The sequence below is a fragment of the Triturus cristatus genome, chromosome 2_1, assembly GCF_964204655.1.
Source record: "Triturus cristatus chromosome 2_1, aTriCri1.1, whole genome shotgun sequence".
NCBI lineage: Eukaryota > Metazoa > Chordata > Amphibia > Caudata > Salamandridae > Triturus > Triturus cristatus.
This window is the reverse complement of record NC_140581.1, coordinates 29974652-29993219: the sequence shown is the minus strand read 5'-3', so window position 1 is coordinate 29993219 and position 18568 is coordinate 29974652. Positions and strand designations below refer to the sequence as shown.

At 49.6% G+C, this 18568-nt stretch overlaps 1 protein-coding gene across 1 annotated transcript in view; it reads left to right on the top strand.

The window, feature by feature from the left end:
* The window catches only part of SPAG8 (sperm associated antigen 8), a 230039-nt gene that overhangs the window by 25112 nt on the left and 186359 nt on the right, over positions 1–18568 (top strand). Inside the window, exons 3-4 of the mRNA XM_085627734.1 lie at positions 720–897; positions 12419–12464. Coding sequence (XP_085483860.1) covers positions 720–897; positions 12419–12464 — 224 coding nt within the window. The remainder of the gene's footprint in view (positions 1–719; positions 898–12418; positions 12465–18568) is intronic.

Below are 18568 nucleotides of genomic sequence, written 5' to 3'. Positions count from 1 at the left end.
TCCTGATGCTACAATGCAGCACTAAGTTATCCTGATATGAAGGGGAGCAGTAACTTTCACCTGTGGCATGCTGCTCAATTATAGTATCAGGAATTTCAGTCCATGCTTAGGTACCTTTCCTTAGGTTATACCCACATGCTGGTCATATTTCCCATAAAAGATTTCCTTACTTTTCTGAGGCAAAACATACCTGGAAAAAACCCTAAGATGTGTGTTTAGCCACAACCTTTCAAATCCTGACTTTCCTGGTAACACCTGTTTACCGGCCATATTGAGATTGACAAGGAATTTGTAATGCAAACCTTAGTCTGCACCATATCCATTTCCTCTCCTCAATCACTTTCCCCACTCCTCGGCTTCCGGTTTGGTTTTTAAGGTAAAGGAAGAGAAGGATTGCAGATTTGTAACAAGAACCCTCAGTTGGAGACTTAAAAAACTTAGGTTGTAGTGTTCGTTGATGTATTTTATGCATAGGGAAATTAGAGAATTTGTTTTATTTTATAACTAGAATAATATGTCTTTTTAACATGACTGAAAAAATAGATGGCAATGAAAGAAACCCCGTCCAGTTGCCTTGTGACCCAGCAAACGTCAGCACAACCTCTCCTAATGTGTCCTTCAAAGTTTCTTGTTCTTTGTACAGATTCTCCCTGTGTCACAAAGTCTAGGTGCTGACCAATCGGAAGCCATCTTCTTGATTCGTGCCTATTTTTTTCCAGAGAGCCACTGCGGAGTTGGACAGTGAGCCACCAGTCACTGAGAAGTTTGGCGAAGGGAAGGTCCATCGCCATGGGCACCGCGGGCTGCTCACTGTGGATCTTGTTTCCTCCATGTCTAACAAGACAACAACACGCGATGCATACCGCAAGCCAGCAGGCGATGGAGTGGCCCATCAAGGTAAACTTCATTTATTTGTCACATCCAACAGCAAACTGCTACTAGGCGCCTCCATCCACCCTGGCTAGGTCCAACTAGTCATGTTATGCATGCCACCTAACTTCTACCTACCCTGAATTCTCCTGCTTGCTTCTTGGTGCCTCTGCCCAGCATGGCTAGGTCCATCTAGTCATTGTTATGCATGCCACCTAACTCCTACCGACCCTGAGTCATCCTGCTTGTTTCTTGGTGCTCTGCAAGCTCACAAACTCTCCTGGTGACTGCATCCTCCTCTGTACCACCCTGGTGCGTCTTCTCCTTAACTTCCTGAGATTCCTCTTCTCTCCTTCACAGCCCTGTCTCTTCCCATAGCATTTAATTCTCTCTCTTGCTCATAACCCTTGTTTATTCAGTGTCTCTACAGCCACCTGCACTAAATATTTTAGGTCTTTATTTTAAAACATAGCTTGCATTTTCCAAACGGCAAAAAGAAAAGACAACATGGACCCAGTCGACAACCAATTCTGTCAATCAAGTTGTTTCAATAAATTGAGAGCACTTGATAATTTTGGGGCATCGTCATAGTAAAAAAATGCATCTCCTTCATACTACATTCATATTCTCATTTTACATGGTGGACATAAAATCATGTCACATGTGCAGTATTCGTCACATAGGGCACAGGAGTATGGCCTCTGTCCAGAAGAACATCTGTGCAAAGCAGAGTGCCTAGTGATTGGCTCCAGCTCATGAAGTGCTCTAATATCAGCGAATGCCAGTCATTGATGAGGTTTATTACCTCGGCAGGGTAGGCAGTATATACCAGCCATCTGTGGAGATTATCGCCTCTGCAGGGCAGGGTAGGCAGAAGAACCTGCTGTAGGAGAGTAGGGTCTGCTATCCTATGGTCACCCCAAATTTTTGCTTTTTGCTTCACTGGTTTTTGACATACTGAGTCTATGGGCCTGTTAATCAGACCCCCAGCCTGCTGTTCTCTCTACTAAATTGACACTATGCACTCCAGGTGCATAACCAATTGGAATTGGATCACCCTGTGAGCCCCTGTACCAGTGTACACTAGGTACCCAGGGCATTGGTGTATCTAAGGCCTACCAGGGGCTGAAGCATGTATTGTGCCACCCCTGGCCTGGCCTAGCCATTTGACACAACTGGCTGATCACTCAGCTGGGGTAAGTTGGTGTAACCACCTCTTACTTAGGTGTAGTATACCTATACCTAACCTTAAATGGGACACATGTTAACCTATAAGTCACTCCTATGGCAGGCCTTAACAATCCTGAAGGCAGAGTGCTTGGTTACATGTGAGATGGTGCTCTGACATGAGCTGAGCCTGTCTGCAGTGGTCGGAACAACTTCCTTCTACCGTTTCCAGATATCGCCATACCATATACTCTTAAGTGCATTATGAACCTCGCGGTTAAATGCTAACTTTGGTTTGGCTTTATCAAAACATGTCGAGTAAGGTGTCATACGAATTGGAATACTAACCCCTCGCCAATTCTGGCTACGGGGTTAGCATTCCACCCTTCTAGAGGGACACGACATGTACAGATCCTGAAACCCGGGTAAAATCAGACATAGCCTCAGCTCCACAAAATGGACGCTGCCACCACAGACACAAGTCTGCCCTCCTGCTGCTGGGAGTCCTTCCAGCTTGGGAGATGTGGACAAAGGGTTTCCTGCCAGGGGAGGTGCGAGCACCACCCCAGACAGGATTTTGTGTATTGGTCAGGTAGGGCTTGAATGGAATCAGACATGCCTGAGGCTCACAAGGAGCCTCGGTGCATATGCCAGTTCAAACCGGTCCTGGGGCACACCAGCCCCGGACCTGTGGCGAGCTGGACAAAGGATTGGGGGTGTAACCACCCCCGTTCCTGGTCCCACCCTTAGGGAGGGACCTAGCAGGTAGTCCGGCCCCTAGAATCCGCTTAAAGGTAGGAGCTGTGTCCTAAGACTTCAGACATCCTGGAATCAACTTACTACAAAGAAGAGGACGGGAACTTCGACGCTCTGCTGCACAGAGGACTGAAGGAAATCTCCCCTATGGTCAGGGAGTGACCATCTTGCTAACGCAAGCACCATCCAGCAACTCGACGTCTGCTTTGCCGCCGCCTCCTGCCGGAGCCCGAGCCCAGAACCCGACAAGAACTGGACCTCCAGACCTCTCACAGCCCGATCCCCTGTCCCTGCAAAGAAGGAACCCGTGGAGGCACCGAGACACGTGGAGCCAGCCATCTTGAAAGACCCATGACAAGCTGCAAGCGCGACAACAGAGGCTCCCTCCAAGTTGTGCTTTGGGTCCTGAGAAGCCCAACATCCGAGCAGCATCTGCACCAAAGGTGAGCCCTCCAGCATCTCCACGATCTGCTTGGGGCCCCTCTGCATTTTGCATCTCGACGCGCCTGCCCGGTCCCTGGCCCGTTGGCTAGTGGCCATTTTGGCGACGAACTTTGAAAACTACGACACTGGTCTGGTTGCTCCAGACTGGCCCCTGCTGCCCTCCAAAGGAGCAGCCCCTCTGACCTTGCTGGTCAGAACAATCAGCTTTCTTCATCTTCCACGACTCCTGCCTTTGCCAAGGCTTGTTTGCTTCCTTCGAGTCGCCGACACCGCCGACAACGAGAGCCTGCGTGGGACAGCTCGTGAACCGACTCCTGGACGTGGTCGACCTTCAGGGACCGCGTGGCTGCGGAGACAAGCTACCCCTCATCACCTTTTTGCACCCGACATCGCCTGGTACCTACCTGGTGCCACGCTGGTCACTGGCTAGTGACTGTGAACACTGTCCCCTCTGCTTTCAGGTCTTCTACAACTCCGATCCACTCTTGGATCCACCGCATCTCTTCTGGACCGACCGCCTGCAGCATCTTTGTCACCAGGCTCCATTGAACAGATAGACGAAACCCAACGCACTTCGAGACCTATGCACCCGCTTCCTGTGGGTGAGGTAAAGCTGGCACTCCGGTGCCCAAGTGTAGAGAAACATCTCTAGTGTCTGTGTTTTAAGTCTTAAGTTCGTAGTCCATCCAGAAGACCCTTCTAGCAGTAACTTTTGAACTTTTACGCACCCATTGAAAACCTATGGGAGCCCGCGTGTAACTTTCCTCACTGCACACGCGACCCGTGGACCTCCTGGTCACTAACTGAAGTTAGCTCCTTGTAGGCCCAGCGATTCTAGAGGCCCTAGGCCTTTTCCCTTTCCTGTTCGTGGTACTTATACCACTATTTTAGTATATGGTTTGAGTGGCCACCAGGGCCCATCCATATAAAGTGCAACTTCTGTATATTATAACATTGTCTTGTTTAACGATTTGTGCTCCTGTGCTCATAAAGAGTCTAGGGGATACTTTGAGTAATAAATACATATATATTTTGAATATATATCTGTGTGGTGTCCTTTCATTGGTATAAAGGGGGGTTACATATGGTAAAACAGCCTGCTTAACACGCTTTAACGAGTTTAGCCTCAAAGACTGCTTAGCATACGCTACCACTAGGGCAGCTAGTCCGAAAAGATTGATTTACAACCACACCATATGGGTTGCTTGGCATGGTACAAGGTGGTCACTTTAACTAGTGAACATCATATACCAGGCCAACTTCTCACACCTGCCATCTGTGGGGATTATCGCCTCTGCACGGCAGGGTAGGCAGAATAACCTGCCATCTGTGGGGATTATCGCCTCTGCAGGGCAGGGTAGGCAGAATAACCTGCCATCTGTGGGGATTATCGCCTCTGCAGGGCAGGGTAGGCCATATATACCAGCCATCTGTGGGGATTATCGCCTCTGCAGGGCAGGGTAGGCAGTATATACCAGCCATCTGTGGGGATTATCTCCTCTGCAGGGCAGGGTAGGCAGAATAACCTGCCATTTGTGGGGATTATCGCCTCTGCAGGGCAGGGTAGGCAGTATATACCAGCCATTTGAGGGGATTATCGCCACTGCAGGGCAGGGTAGGCAGTATATACCAGTCATCTGTGGGGATTATCGCCTCTGCAGGGCAGGGTAGGTAGTATATACCAGCCATCTGTGGGGATTATCGCCTGTGCAGGGCAGGGTAGGCTATATATACCATCCATCTGTGGGGAACATCGCCTATGCAGGGCAGGGTAGGCCATATATACCAGCCATCTGTGGGGATTATCGCCTGTGCAGGGCAGGGTAGGCCATATATACCAGCCATCTGTGGGGATTATCGCCTGTGCAGGGCAGGGTAGGCCATATATACCAGCCATCTGTGGGGATTATCGCCTGTGCAGGGCAGGGTAGGCCGTATATACCAGCCACCTGTGGGGATTATCGTCTGTGCAGGGCAGAGTAGGCAGTATATACCAGCCATTTGTGGGGATTATCGCCTCTGCAGGGCAGGGTAGGCAGAATAACCTGCCATTTGTGGGGATTATCGCCTCGGCAGGGCAGGGTAGGCCATATATGGCCATCTGTGGGGATTATCGCCTGTGCAGGGCAGGGTAGGACGGATTTACCAGCTACCTGTGGGGATTATCGCCTGTGCAGGGCAGGGTAGGCAGTATATACCAGCCATTTGTGGGGATTATCGCCTGTGCAGGGCAGGGTAAGCAGAATAACCTGCCGTCTGTGGGGATTATCGCCTCTGCAGGGCAGGGTAGGCCACATATCAGAGCCATCTGTGGGGATTATTGCCTCCGCAGGGCAGGGTAGGCAGTATATACCAGGCATCTGTGGGGATTATCGCCTCTGCAGGGCAGGGTAGGCAGTATATACCAGCCATCTGTGGGGATTATCGCCTCTGCAGGGCAGGGTAGGCCATATATACCAGTCATTTGTGGGGATTATCGACTGTGCAGGGCAGGGTAGGCCATATATACCAGCCATCTGTGGGGATTATCGCCTCTGCAGGGCAGGGTAGGCAGTATATACCAGCCATCTGTGGGGATTATCGCCACTGCAGGGCAGGGTAGGCCATATATACCAGCCATCTTGGGGGATTATCACTTGTGCAGGGCAGGGTAAGCAGAATAACCTACCATCTGTCGGGATTCTCGCCCGTTCACGGCAGTGTAGGCAGAATAACCTGCCATCTGTGGGGGTTATCGCCTGTGCAGGGCAGGGTAGGCAGAATAACCTGCCATCTGTGGGCATTATCGCCTCTGCAGGGCAGGGTAGGCAAAATAACCTGCCATCTGCAGGATTATCGCCCGTTCACGGCAGTGTCGGCAGAATAACCTGCCATCTGTGGGGATTATCGCCTGTGCAGGGCTGGGTAGGCAGTATATACCAGCCATCGATTGGGATTATAACCTGTGCACAGCTGGGTAGGCGCTATATATACCAGCCATCAATGGGGATTATTGCCTGTGCAGGGCAGGGTAGGCAGAATAACCAGCCATCTGTGGGGATTATCGCATCTGCAGGGCAGGGTAAACAGAATAACCTGCCATCGATGGGGATTATCGCCTCTGCAGGGCAGGGTAGGCTATATATCCCAGCCATCTGTGGGGATTATCGCCTCGGCAGGGTAGGCAGTATATACCAGCCATCTGTGGGAATTATTGCCTCTGCATGGCAGGGTAGGCAGAATAACCTGCCATCTGTGGGGATTATCGCCTCTGCAGGACAGGGTAGGCAGTATATACCAGCCATCTGTGGGGATTATCGCCGCTGCAGGGCAGGGTAGGCAGTATATACCAGCCATCTGTGGGGATTATCGCCTGTGCAGGGCAGGGTAGGCCATATATACCAGCCATCTGTGGGGATTATCGCATCTGCAGGGCAGGGTAGGCCGTATATACCAGCCATCTGTGGGGATTTTCGCCTGTGCAGGGCAGGGTAGGCTGTATATACCAGCCATTTGTGGGGATTATCGCCTCTGCAGGGCAGGGTAAGCAGAATAACCTGCCATCTCTGGGGATTATCGCCTCTGCATGGCAGGGTAGGCAGTATATTCCAGCCATCTGTGTGGATTATTGCCTCTGCAGGGCATGGTAGTCAGAATAACCTGCCATCTGTAGGGATGTTCGCCTCTGCAGGGCAGGGTAGGCCATATATACCAGCCATCTGTGAAGATTATCGCCTCTGCAGGGCAGGGTAGGCCATATATATACCAGCCATCTGTGGGGATTATCGCCTGTGCAGGGCAGGGTAGGCAGAATAGCCTGCCATCTGTGGGGTTTATCGCCTCTGCAGGGCAGGGTATGCAGTATATACCAGCCACCTGTGGGGATTATCGCCTGTGCAGGGCAGGGTAGGCCATATATACCAGCCATCTGTGGGGATTATTGTCTCTGCAGGGCAGGGTAGGCCATGTATACCAGCCATCTGTGGGGATTATTGCCTGTGCAAGGCAGGGTAGGCCATATATACCAGCCATCTGTGGAGATTATCGCCTCTGCAGGGCAGGGTAGGCCGTATATACCAGCCATCTGTGGGGATTTTCGCCTGTGCAGGGCAGGGTAGGCAGTATATACCAGCCATTTGTGGGGATTATCGCCTCTGCAGGGCAGGGTAAGCAGAATAACCTGCCATCTGTGGGGATTATCGCCTCTGCATGGCAGGGTAGGCAGTACATTCCAGCCATCTGTGGGGATTATTGCCTCTGCAGGGCAGGGTAGGCAGAATAACCTGCCATTTTTAGGGATTTTCGCCTCTGCAGGGCAGGGTAGGCCATATATACCTGCCATCTGTGGAGATTATCGCCTCTGCAGGGCAGGGTAGGCCATATATATACCAGCCATCTGTGGGGATTATCGCCTGTGCAGGGCAGGGTAGGCAGAATTGCCTGCCATCTGTGGGGATTTTCGCCTGTGCAGGGCAGGGTAGGCCATATATACCAGTCATCTATGGGGATTATCGCCTCTGCAGGGCAGGGTAGGCCATATATACCAGCCATCAGTGGGGATTATCGCCTGTGCAGGGCAGGGTAGGCAAACAACCTGCCATCTGTGGGGATTATCGCCTGTGCAGGGCAGGGTAGGCCATATATACCAGCCATCTGTGGGGATTTTCACCTCTGCAGGGCAGGGTAAACAGAATAACCTGCCATCTGTGGGGATTATCGCCTCTGCAGGGCAGGGTAGGCAGTATATACCAGCCATCTGTGGGGATTATCGCCTCTGCAGGGCAGGGTAGGCAGAATAGCCTGCCATCTGTGGGATTATCGCCTCTGCAGGGCAGGGTATGCAGTATATACCAGCCACCTGTGGGGATTATCGCCTCTGTAGGGCAAGGTATGCAGTATATACCAGCCACCTGTGGGGATTATCACCTCTGCAGGGCAGGGTAGGCAGAATAACCTGCCATCTGTGGGGATTATCACCTCTGCAGGGCGGGGTAGGCAAAATATCCTGCCATCTGTGGGGATTATCGCCTCTGCAGGGCAGGGTAGGCAGTATATACAAGCCATCTGTGGGGAGTATCGCCTCTGCAGTACAGGGTAGGCCATATATACCAGCCATATGTGGGGATTATCACCTGTGCAGGTCAGGTTTGCAGAATAACCTGCCATCTGTGGGGATTATCGCTTCTGCAGAGCAGGATAGGCAAAATAAACTGCCATCTGTCGGGATTCTTGCCCGTTCACAGCAGGGTAAGCAGAATAACGTGCCATCTGTGGGGATTATCGCCCGTTCACGGCAGTGTAGGCAGAATAACTTGCCATCTGTGGGGATTATCGCCTCTGCAGGGCAGGGTAGGCCATATATACCAGCCATTTGAGGGGATTATCACCTGTGCAGGGCAGGGTAAGCAGAATAACCTGCCATCTATGGGGATTATCACCTGTGCAGGGCAGGGTAGGCAGAATAACCTTCCATCTGTGGGGATTATCGCCTCTGCAGGGCAGGGTAGGCAAAATAACCTGCCATCTGTCGGGATTATTGCCCGTTCACGGCAGTATAGGCAGAATAACCTGCCATCTGTGGGGATTTTCGCCTCTGCAGGGCAGGGTAGGCCATATATACCAGCCATCTGTGAAGATTATCGCCTCTGCAGGGCAGGGTAGGCCATATATACCAGCCATCTGTGGGGATTATCGCCTGTGCAGGGCAGGGTAGGCAGAATAGCCTGCCATCTGTGGGGTTTATCGCCTCTGCAGGGCAGGGTATGCAGTATATACCAGCCACCTGTGGGGATTATCGCCTGTGCAGGGCAGGGTAGGCCATATATACCAGCCATCTGTGGGGATTATTGTCTCTGCAGGGCAGGGTAGGCCATGTATACCAGCCATCTGTGGGGATTATTGCCTGTGCAAGGCAGGGTACGCCATATATACCAGCCATCTGTGGGGATTATCGCCTCTGCAGGGCAGGGTAGGCCGTATATATCAGCCATCTGTGGGGATTTTCGCCTGTGCAGGGCAGGGTAGGCAGTATATACCAGCCATTTGTGGGGATTATCGCCTCTGCAGGGCAGGGCAAGCAGAATAACCTGCCATCTGTGGGGATTATCGCCTCTGCATGGCAGGGTAGGCAGTACATTCCAGCCATCTGTGGGGATTATTGCCTCTGCAGGGCAGGGTAGGCAGAATAACCTGCCATCTGTAGGGATTTTCGCCTCTGCAGGGCAGGGTAGGCCATATATACCTGCCATCTGTGGAGATTATCGCCTCTGCAGGGCAGGGTAGGCCATATATATACCAGCCATCTGTGGGGATTATCGCCTGTGCAGGGCAGGGTAGGCAGAATAGCCTGCCATCTGTGGGGATTTTCGCCTGTGCAGGGCAGGGTAGGCCATATATACCAGTCATCTATGGGGATTATCGCCTCTGCAGGGCAGGGTAGGCCATATATACCAGCCATCAGTGGGGATTATCGCCTGTGCAGGGCAGGGTAGGCAAATAACCTGCCATCTGTGGGGATTATCGCCTGTGCAGGGCAGGGTAGGCCATATATACCAGCCATCTGTGGGGATTTTCACCTCTGCAGGGCAGGGTAAACAGAATAACCTGCCATCTGTCGGGATTATCGCCTCTGCAGGGCAGGGTAGGCAGTATATACCAGCCATCTGTGGGGATTATCGCCTCTGCAGGGCAGGGTAGGCAGAATAGCCTGCCATCTGTGGGATTATCGCCTCTGCAGGGCAGGGTATGCAGTATATACCAGCCACCTGTGGGGATTATCGCCTCTGTAGGGCAAGGTATGCAGTATATACCAGCCACCTGTGGGGATTATCACCTCTGCAGGGCAGGGTAGGCAGAATAACCTGCCATCTGTGGGGATTATCGCCTCTGCAGGGCGGGGTAGGCAAAATATCCTGCCATCTGTGGGGATTATCGCCTCTGCAGGGCAGGGTAGGCAGTATATACAAGCCATCTGTGGGGTTTATCGCCTCTGCAGTGCAGGGTAGGCCATATATACCAGCCATATGTGGGGATTATCACCTGTGCAGGTCAGGCTTGCAGAATAACCTGCCATCTGTGGGGATTATCGCTTCTGCAGAGCAGGATAGGCAAAATAAACTGCCATCTGTCGGGATTCTTGCCCGTTCACAGCAGGGTAAGCAGAATAACGTGCCATCTGTGGGGATTCTCGCCCGTTCACGGCAGTGTAGGCAGAATAACTTGCCATCTGTGGGGATTATCGCCTCTGCAGGGCAGGGTAGGCCATATATACCAGCCATCTGTGGGGATTATCACCTGTGCAGGGCAGGGTAAGCAGAATAACCTGCCATCTATGGGGATTATCACCTGTGCAGGGCAGGGTAGGCAGAATAACCTTCCATCTGTGGGGATTATCGCCTCTGCAGGGCAGGGTAGGCAAAATAACCTGCCATCTGTCGGGATTATCGCCCGTTCACGGCAGTATAGGCAGAATAACCTGCCATCTGTGGGGATTATCGCCTGTGCAGGGCTGGGTAGGCAGAACAACCTGTCATCTGTGGGGATTATTGCCTGTGCAGGGCAGGGTAGGCAGAATAACCTGCCACCTCTGGGGATTATCGCCTGTGCAGGGCGGTGTAGGCCATATATACCAGCCATCTGTGGGGATTATCGCCTTTGCAGGGCAGGGTAGGCAGTATATACCAGCCATCTGTGGGGATTAACGCCTCTGCAGGGCAGGGTAGGCCATATATACCAGCCATATGTGGGGATTATCACCTGTGCAGGTCAGGGTAGGCAGAATAACCTGCCATCTGTGGGGATTATTGCTTCTGCAGGGCGGGGTAGGCAAAATAACCTGCCATCTGTGGGGATTATCGCCTCTGCAGGCCAGGGTAAGCAGAATAACCTGCCATTTGTGGGGATTATCGCCTCTGCAGGGCTGGGTAGGCAGTATATACCAGCCATCTGTGGGGAGTATCGCCTGTGTAGGGCAAGGTAGGCCTTATATACCAGCCATCTGTGGGGGATTATCGCCTGTGCAGGGCAGGTTAGGCTGTATATACCAGCCATTGAAAGAGAGAGAGAGAATCATAGAAAGAAAAGAGAACCCAACAGAATGGAGGGAGTTAACTCTAGGAAGACAAGAGAGAAGCGTATGAAGGAGAGAGAGAGACATAGAAAGGAGAGGGAACCCTATAGAAAGGAGGGGGAACTGTAGGAATACTAGAGAGAAGCATATTAAGGAGACAGCAAAACATAGAATGGAGAGGGAACACTATAGAAAGGCGCGAGGAACTGTAGGAAGACAAGAGAGAAGCATATGAAAGAGAGAGAAAATCATAGAAAGAAGAGGGAACCTTATAGAAAGGAGGGGAGAACTAAAGCAAGACAAGAGAAAAGCATATGAAGGAGAGAGAGAAACATGGAAAGAAAATGGAACCCTATAGAAAGGAGGGGAATTGTAGAAAGAGAAGAGAGAAGCATATGAAGAAGAGAGTGAACATAGAAAGGAGAGGGAATTCCATATAAGGGACAGGGGTTGCCATAGGAAGGAGAGGATACCCCATAGTTAAAGAGGAAGCCATAGGAAGGAGAAGAAGATCCATAAAACGAGAGGGATGCCTACAGGAAAAAGTGAAAGATGTATAGGCAGGAGAGAGAGGACATAGGAAGAGAGGGGATACCATAGGTTGGAGGGGACCCATAAAAAGATGAAGAAGCATAGGGAGGAGAGTGGGAACCATAACTAGTAGCTGGAGAACCATAGAAAGGTGAGAGAGAATCTTAAAAAGAAGAGAGAAGACTATATGATGGAAAGTGAGAAAGATACGTAGGAGAGAGAGAAACACAGGAAAGAGAGAGAGTCTTAGGTGGAAGGGGTGAAACATATGAAGATGATGTAGAACCATATGAAGCTGAGGGAGAGCCATGGAAACAAAAGGGAGAATCATAGAAAGGAGTGGGAGTCATAGGAAGGAAAGGAACCCAAAGGAAGGAGTGAGAGAACTATAGAAAGGAGTGAGAAGACCATAGGAAGGAAAGGAACCCAAAGAAGGAGAGAGAAAACCATAGAAAGGAGCAAGAAGACCATAGGAAGGAAAGGAACCGAAAGGAGGAGAGAGAGAGAGAACCACAGAAAGGAAACATAAAAGAGCAGAGCTATCATGAGCAAAGTCAGGAGTTATAATAACTGTTAATGTGGGTGTCTCTTCTTTCCCTACAGGAAAGCGGGAGCAGATGCTGCAGGAGTTTCTCTACAAAAAGTTCAGGTGAGCACTTCTATAGCTACCCATCTAGCTCCTAAAGGCCCAATATGTAGCGTCTTCAGCTGCTCCCCTTCATGGTGCTGAACAGACCTGCTTCCCGTGGTGAAGGACCATCTCCACGGCACTTAGCAGCACTTTCCTCCTCAAGCCGGGCATCAGGTGTAGGTGTGGAGATGCTGAGATATACCTCTGTGGTGGCGAGGGGGTGGGGGGCAATCAATTGTCACCGGATAAATGAGCTTACTGCTGTCCACAACCAGTGTAAATATACACAAGCTCCATACCTCCAATCCTGCTTAGGGCATTCGCCACTCCTGCTGAACCCCAGAGGAGGGAGCACTGGAAGGAGTGTCTCTTGCAGAAGCCCACACATGAAAGGTCTCCATGTCGCAAGGCAGGTTCCAAGGTATACAACTTCTGGCGGCTGATAATGTGAGAAATGTCACACATAACTTGTTGTGAAGTCCCAGCACTCCTCTCAGTGCACTGCTGAACTCTCACACCATGTTAGGTCCCCAAACTGGACATTTGGGTCAAGGACTTGACCGGGTGTAATACAAGCGCTGAAATATTCCCTATTTATACCTCAGAAACGCAAGACGTGGGGGTATCTGGGAACTGGTTCGTAGATAAGGGGTGCTGTAAGATACAAATAGATGATATTATATTGCACAGTATGAAGCAGATATACCCAGTTGTCGATCCTCAGATGTACGGCCTTGTCAAGATGGAATAAAGCACTTATGGATGTATAAAGTTATCATGCAGTCGCAAAGCCTGCTATTTATAGCCTTTTTTATGGACAAGCCCCATTTCCGATCCGGTAACACCATACTGATTCACAAAATGGGTTCGCAAACCCATAACGAATCAGTATTAGGTGTCAAGTGTTTACGGCATCCCTTTTAAATTCCAATTCTTTAGAGTATGTATCAATGTTTCACACCTGGAACCTGGTTACAAAACTGTGAATTTATACCGACACCTCAAAGGAGGTGTTAATTCATTCACAAATGGGAAGGGGTCCTACCCTCTGTGAATTAAAACAAAAAAGATTTTGGGGGTAGTAGGCAGTGGTCCTTTGATTACTGCCCACTCTCAAATAATGGAACAAGAAAATCCCCTATCTTGGCAGTGGTCCTTTGATTACTGCCCACTCTCAAACAATGGAACAAGAAAATCCCCTATCTTGGCAGTGGTCCTTTGATTACTGCCCACTCTCAAACAATGGAACAAGAAAATCCCCTATCTTGGCAGTGGTCCTTTGATTACTGCCCACTCTCAAACAATGGAACAAGAAAATCCCCTATCTTGGCAGTGGTCCTTTGATTACTGCCCACTCTCAAACAATGGAACAAGAAAATCCCCTATCTTTTTTAAATGTAGCCCTTTTTCCTTCAAGAAAAATGGGCTGTATTTAAAAGTAAAGTTGACTTTATTTCAAATGCAATCATAGGCATGGTGGTCTGTAGACCCCAGAATGTCACCATCCCTGTGATGGCAGCCAACTGTAGGGAGTTACAATGTATGACTTATCTCTTAAATATTCTGATTGAGACCCACTATTATTCAGAATTTTGTGAACCTACCTATTAGTACATAGGCGGTTTTTTGTGAATGGAAATATCCTATACCAACCTCTGTCCCGTGTGTGATGTTGTCTTTATGCACAGCAATTTTGAATTGTATTTGTCTTATCTTTGTGGTTAATCAATAAATGAAAAAAGATATGCCTTAGAGGTGTTTGATAATCAGACCCACTTTGCCATAGACGCCAACATTTGAAAACAATTTCTAGGGACACTTTGCAGCTCAGCTATCAATTACTTATGTGAAATTTTACCTACCACACCCCAAAGCTCCGCCCACTCCCCCCAACGCACATACTTAGCATAATTTAACTTTGCCTGCTTATCATAGTGCAGATTATAGTGTCTACTCAATAAAAAGAGAATTGCAGGGAATTGAGATGGGAATTTCAAACTTAAGGCCAAAGTAGCTGAGTTGGAAACATTCTCCCATTGCTGCATTTGAGAATTTTTCCAACTCGGCTAGTTTGGCCTAAAGTTTGAAATTCCCATCACAATTCCCTGCAAGACCCTTGGTAGGGCTGGAAGTGCAAGTAGTGAATTACCAGGGACAGTCTCCGACTTGCTGGGACTGTCCTGTCAAAAACGGGACAGTTGGCAGCTATGACTTTGCCCTCATCGTGTAATGCCGTTAGTATACTTTAAGAATTATGCAGCTTGACGGTGGCTGAACCAAGCAAGGCGGATCCATCAGTAAAGTGAGGAGAGATAATGTATCCAGGTTGGATTAAAAAAAAAATGTTAAGCCTCTGTAACATTCACAGCTGGTGGTAGCACTTACTCTCAAAGCATGTCGGCTAGCGCTGGTCCTCCACACGCATTTGCCAATCCTTCATTGATATTTTTATGGATCTGGTTGTATATTTCTGAAAGCTTCAAAAAGACCTGAGGCTGCCGTCTGCGAGAAGATCTAATTAATCAACAGGTAATACTCCTGCCCTTCTACTGCACCCGGTGAACTCTTCCCACAAGCCGGCCCTCCTTTCCCTGACAACGGTTCAAACCCCATCTTACAAACCGCCCTCACCCCACCCCCATTGGACCACTTCCCTTGTCACCCTCATCAGGCCACTCCTATGCATAAAACCTGTGACACAGGATCATCAGTTCCTCTCCTTTGAGTATGTAGTACTCCTGTATTCTGCGGTACCAGTTTGAACAGTCTGTGGAACCTGTACTATGAGCGTGTGATACTCTCCCTAAGAGTCCACAGTACCTGTGCTAGAAATTTGCAGTACTTGTGCTATAAGTCTGCAGCACCTGTACCATGAGCCTGTGCACTTGCGCTATGAGTCCACAGTACATGTGCTTTGAGTCTGTAGTACATGTACCATGAACCTGTGGTACCTGTGCTATGAGTCCACAGTACCTGTGTTTTGAGTCTGTGGTATGTGGAACCTGTGCTTTGTGTCTTTTATTACCTATGCTTTGAGTCTGCGGTATGTGTACTATGAACCTGTGGTACCTGTGCTATGAGTCTACTGTACCGGTGCTTTGAGTCTTTTATTACATGTGCTTTGAGTCTGCAGTACCTGTGCTAGGAGTCTGTGGTACATGTACCATGAACCTGTGGTACCTGGGCTATGAGTCCACAGTACCTGTGCTTTGAGTCTGCGGTATGTGGTGCCTGTGCTATGAGTCTACAGCACCTGTGCTTTGAGTCTTTTATTACCTGTGCTTTGAGTCTGCAGTACCTGTGCTACATGTACCATGAACCTGTGGTACCTGTGCTATGAGTCCACAGTACCTGTGCTTTGAGTCTTTTATTACCTGTGCTTTGAGTCTGCAGTACCTGTGCTGGGAGTCTGTGGTACCTGTACTATGAACCTGTGGTACCTGTGCTTTGAGTCTTTTATTACCTGTGCTTTGAGTCTGCGGTATGTGTACTATGAACCTCTGGTACCTGTGCTATGAGTCCACAGTACCTGTGCTTTGAGTCTGTGTTATGTGGTGCCTGTGCTATGAGTCTACAGTACCTGTGCTTTGAGTCTTTTATTACATGTGCTTTGAGTCTGCAGTACCTGCGCTAGGAGTCTGTGGTACATGTACCATGAAACTGTGGTACCTGTGCTATGAGTCCACAGTACCAGTGCTTTGAGTCTTTTATTACCTGTGCTTTGAGTCTGCAGTATGTGTACTATGAACCTGTGGTACCTGTGCTATGAGTCTACAGTACCAGTGCTTTGAGTCTGTGGTATGTGGTACCTGTGCTATGAGTCTACAGTACCAGTGCTTTGAGTCTTTTATCACCTGTGCTTTGAGTCTGCAGTACCTGTGCTAGGAGTCTGTGGTACATGTACCATGAACCTGTGGTACCTGTGCTTTGAGTCTTTTATTACCTGTGCTTTGAGTCTGTGGTATGTGGTGCCTGTGCTATGAGTCTACAGTACCTGTGCTTTGAGTCTTTTATTACCTGTGCTTTGAGTCTGCAGTACCTGTGCTAGGAGTCTGTGGTACATATACCATGAACCTGTGGTACCTGGACTATAAGTCCACAGTACCTGTGCTTTGAGTCTGTGGTATGTGGTACCTGTGCTATGAGTCTACAGTACCTGTGCTTTGAGTCCTTTATTACCTGTTCAAAGAGTCTGCATTACTGCACTAGGAATCTGCAGCACCTGTGCAAAGAGTCTTCACTACCTGTGCAAAGAGTCTACAGTACCTGTGCGAAGAGTCTACAGTACCTGTGCGAAGAGTCTACAGTACCTGTGCGAAGAGTCTACAGTACCTGTGCGAAGAGTCTACAGTACCTGTGCGAAGAGTTTGCAGTACCTGTACGAAGAGTCTGCTGTTCCTGTGCTAAGAGTCTGCGGTACCTGTGCAAAGAGTCTACAGTACCTGTGCAAAGAGTCTGCGGTACCTGTGCAAAGAGTCTACAGTACCTGTGCAAAGAGTCTGCGGTACCTGTGCAAAGAGTCTACAGTACCTGTGCAAAGAGTCTGCGGTACCTGTGCAAAGAGTCTGCGGTACCTGTGCAAAGAGTCTGCGGTACCTGTGCAAAGAGTCTGCGGTACCTGTGCAAAGAGTCTGCGGTACCTGTGCAAAGAGTGTGCGGTACCAGTGCAAAGAGTGTGCGGTTCCTGTGCAAAGAGTCTGCGGTTCCTGTGCAAAGAGTCTGCGGTTCCTGTGCAAAGAGTCTGCGGTACCTGTGCAAAGAGTCTGCTGTTCCTGTGCAAAGAGTCTGCTGTTCCTGTGCAAAGAGACTGCTGTTCCTGTGCAAAGAGTCTGCTGTTCCTGTGCAAAGAGTCTGCTGTACCTGTGCAAAGAGTCTGCTGTACCTGTGCAAAGAGTCTACAGTACCTGTGCAAAGAGTTTACAGTACCTGTGCAAAGAGTCTACAGTACCTGTGCAAAGAGTCTACAGTACCTGTGCAAAGAGTCTACAGTACCTGTGCAAAGAGTCTACAGTACCTGTGCAAAGAGTCTACAGTACCTGTGCAAAGAGTCTACAGTACCTGTGCAAAGAGTCTACAGTACCTGTGCTGAGTCTCTACGGTACCTGTGCTGGGTCTCTACGGTACCTGTGCTGAGTCTCTACGGTACCTGTGCTGAGTCTCTACGGTACCTGTGCTGAGTCTCTACGGTACCTGTGCTGAGTCTCTACGGTACCTGTGCAAAGAGTCTACGGTACCTGTGCAAAGAGTCTACGGTACCTGTGCAAAGAGTCTGCAAAACCTGTTGTAAGAGTCTGCGATATCTGTGTTAGAAGACCACAGTACCCGTGCTAAGAGTCCGCGGTATCTGTGCAAAGAGTCTACGGTACGTGTGCAAAGAGTTCTGCTGTACCTCTGCAAGGAGTCTACAGTACCTGTGCAAAGAGTCTACGGTACCTGTGCTATGAGTCTACAGTACCTGTGCTTTGATGCTTTTATTACCTGTGCTTCGAGTCTGCAGTACCTGTGCTAGGAGTCTGTGGTATATGTACCATGAACCTGTGGTACCTGGACTTTGAGTCCACAGTACCTGTGCTTTGAGTCTGTGGTATGTGGTACCTGTGCTATGAGTCTACAGTACCTGTGCTTTGAGTCCTTTATTACCTGTGCAAAGAGTCTGCAGTACTGCACTAGGAATCTGCAGCACCTGTGCAAAGAGTCTACACTACCTGTGCAAAGAGTCTACACTACCTGTGCAAAGAGTCTACACTACCTGTGCAAAGAGTCTACACTACCTGTGCGAAGAGTCTGCAGTACCTGTGCGAAGAGTCTGCAGTACCTGTGCGAAGAGTCTGCTGTTCCTGTGCTAAGAGTCTGCGATACATGTGCTAGCTATCTACAGTACCCGTGCAAAGAGTCTACGGCACCTGTGCAAAGAGTCTACGGCACCTGTGCAAAGAGTCTACGGCACCTGTGCAAAGAGTCTACGGCACCTGTGCAAAGAGTCTACGGCACCTGTGCTAAGAGTCTGCGGTACCTGTGCAAAGAGTCTACAGTACCAGTGCAAAGAGTCTGTGGTACCTGTGCAAAGAGTCTGTGGTACCTGTGCAAAGAGTCTGCGGTACCTGTGCAAAGAGTCTGCGGTA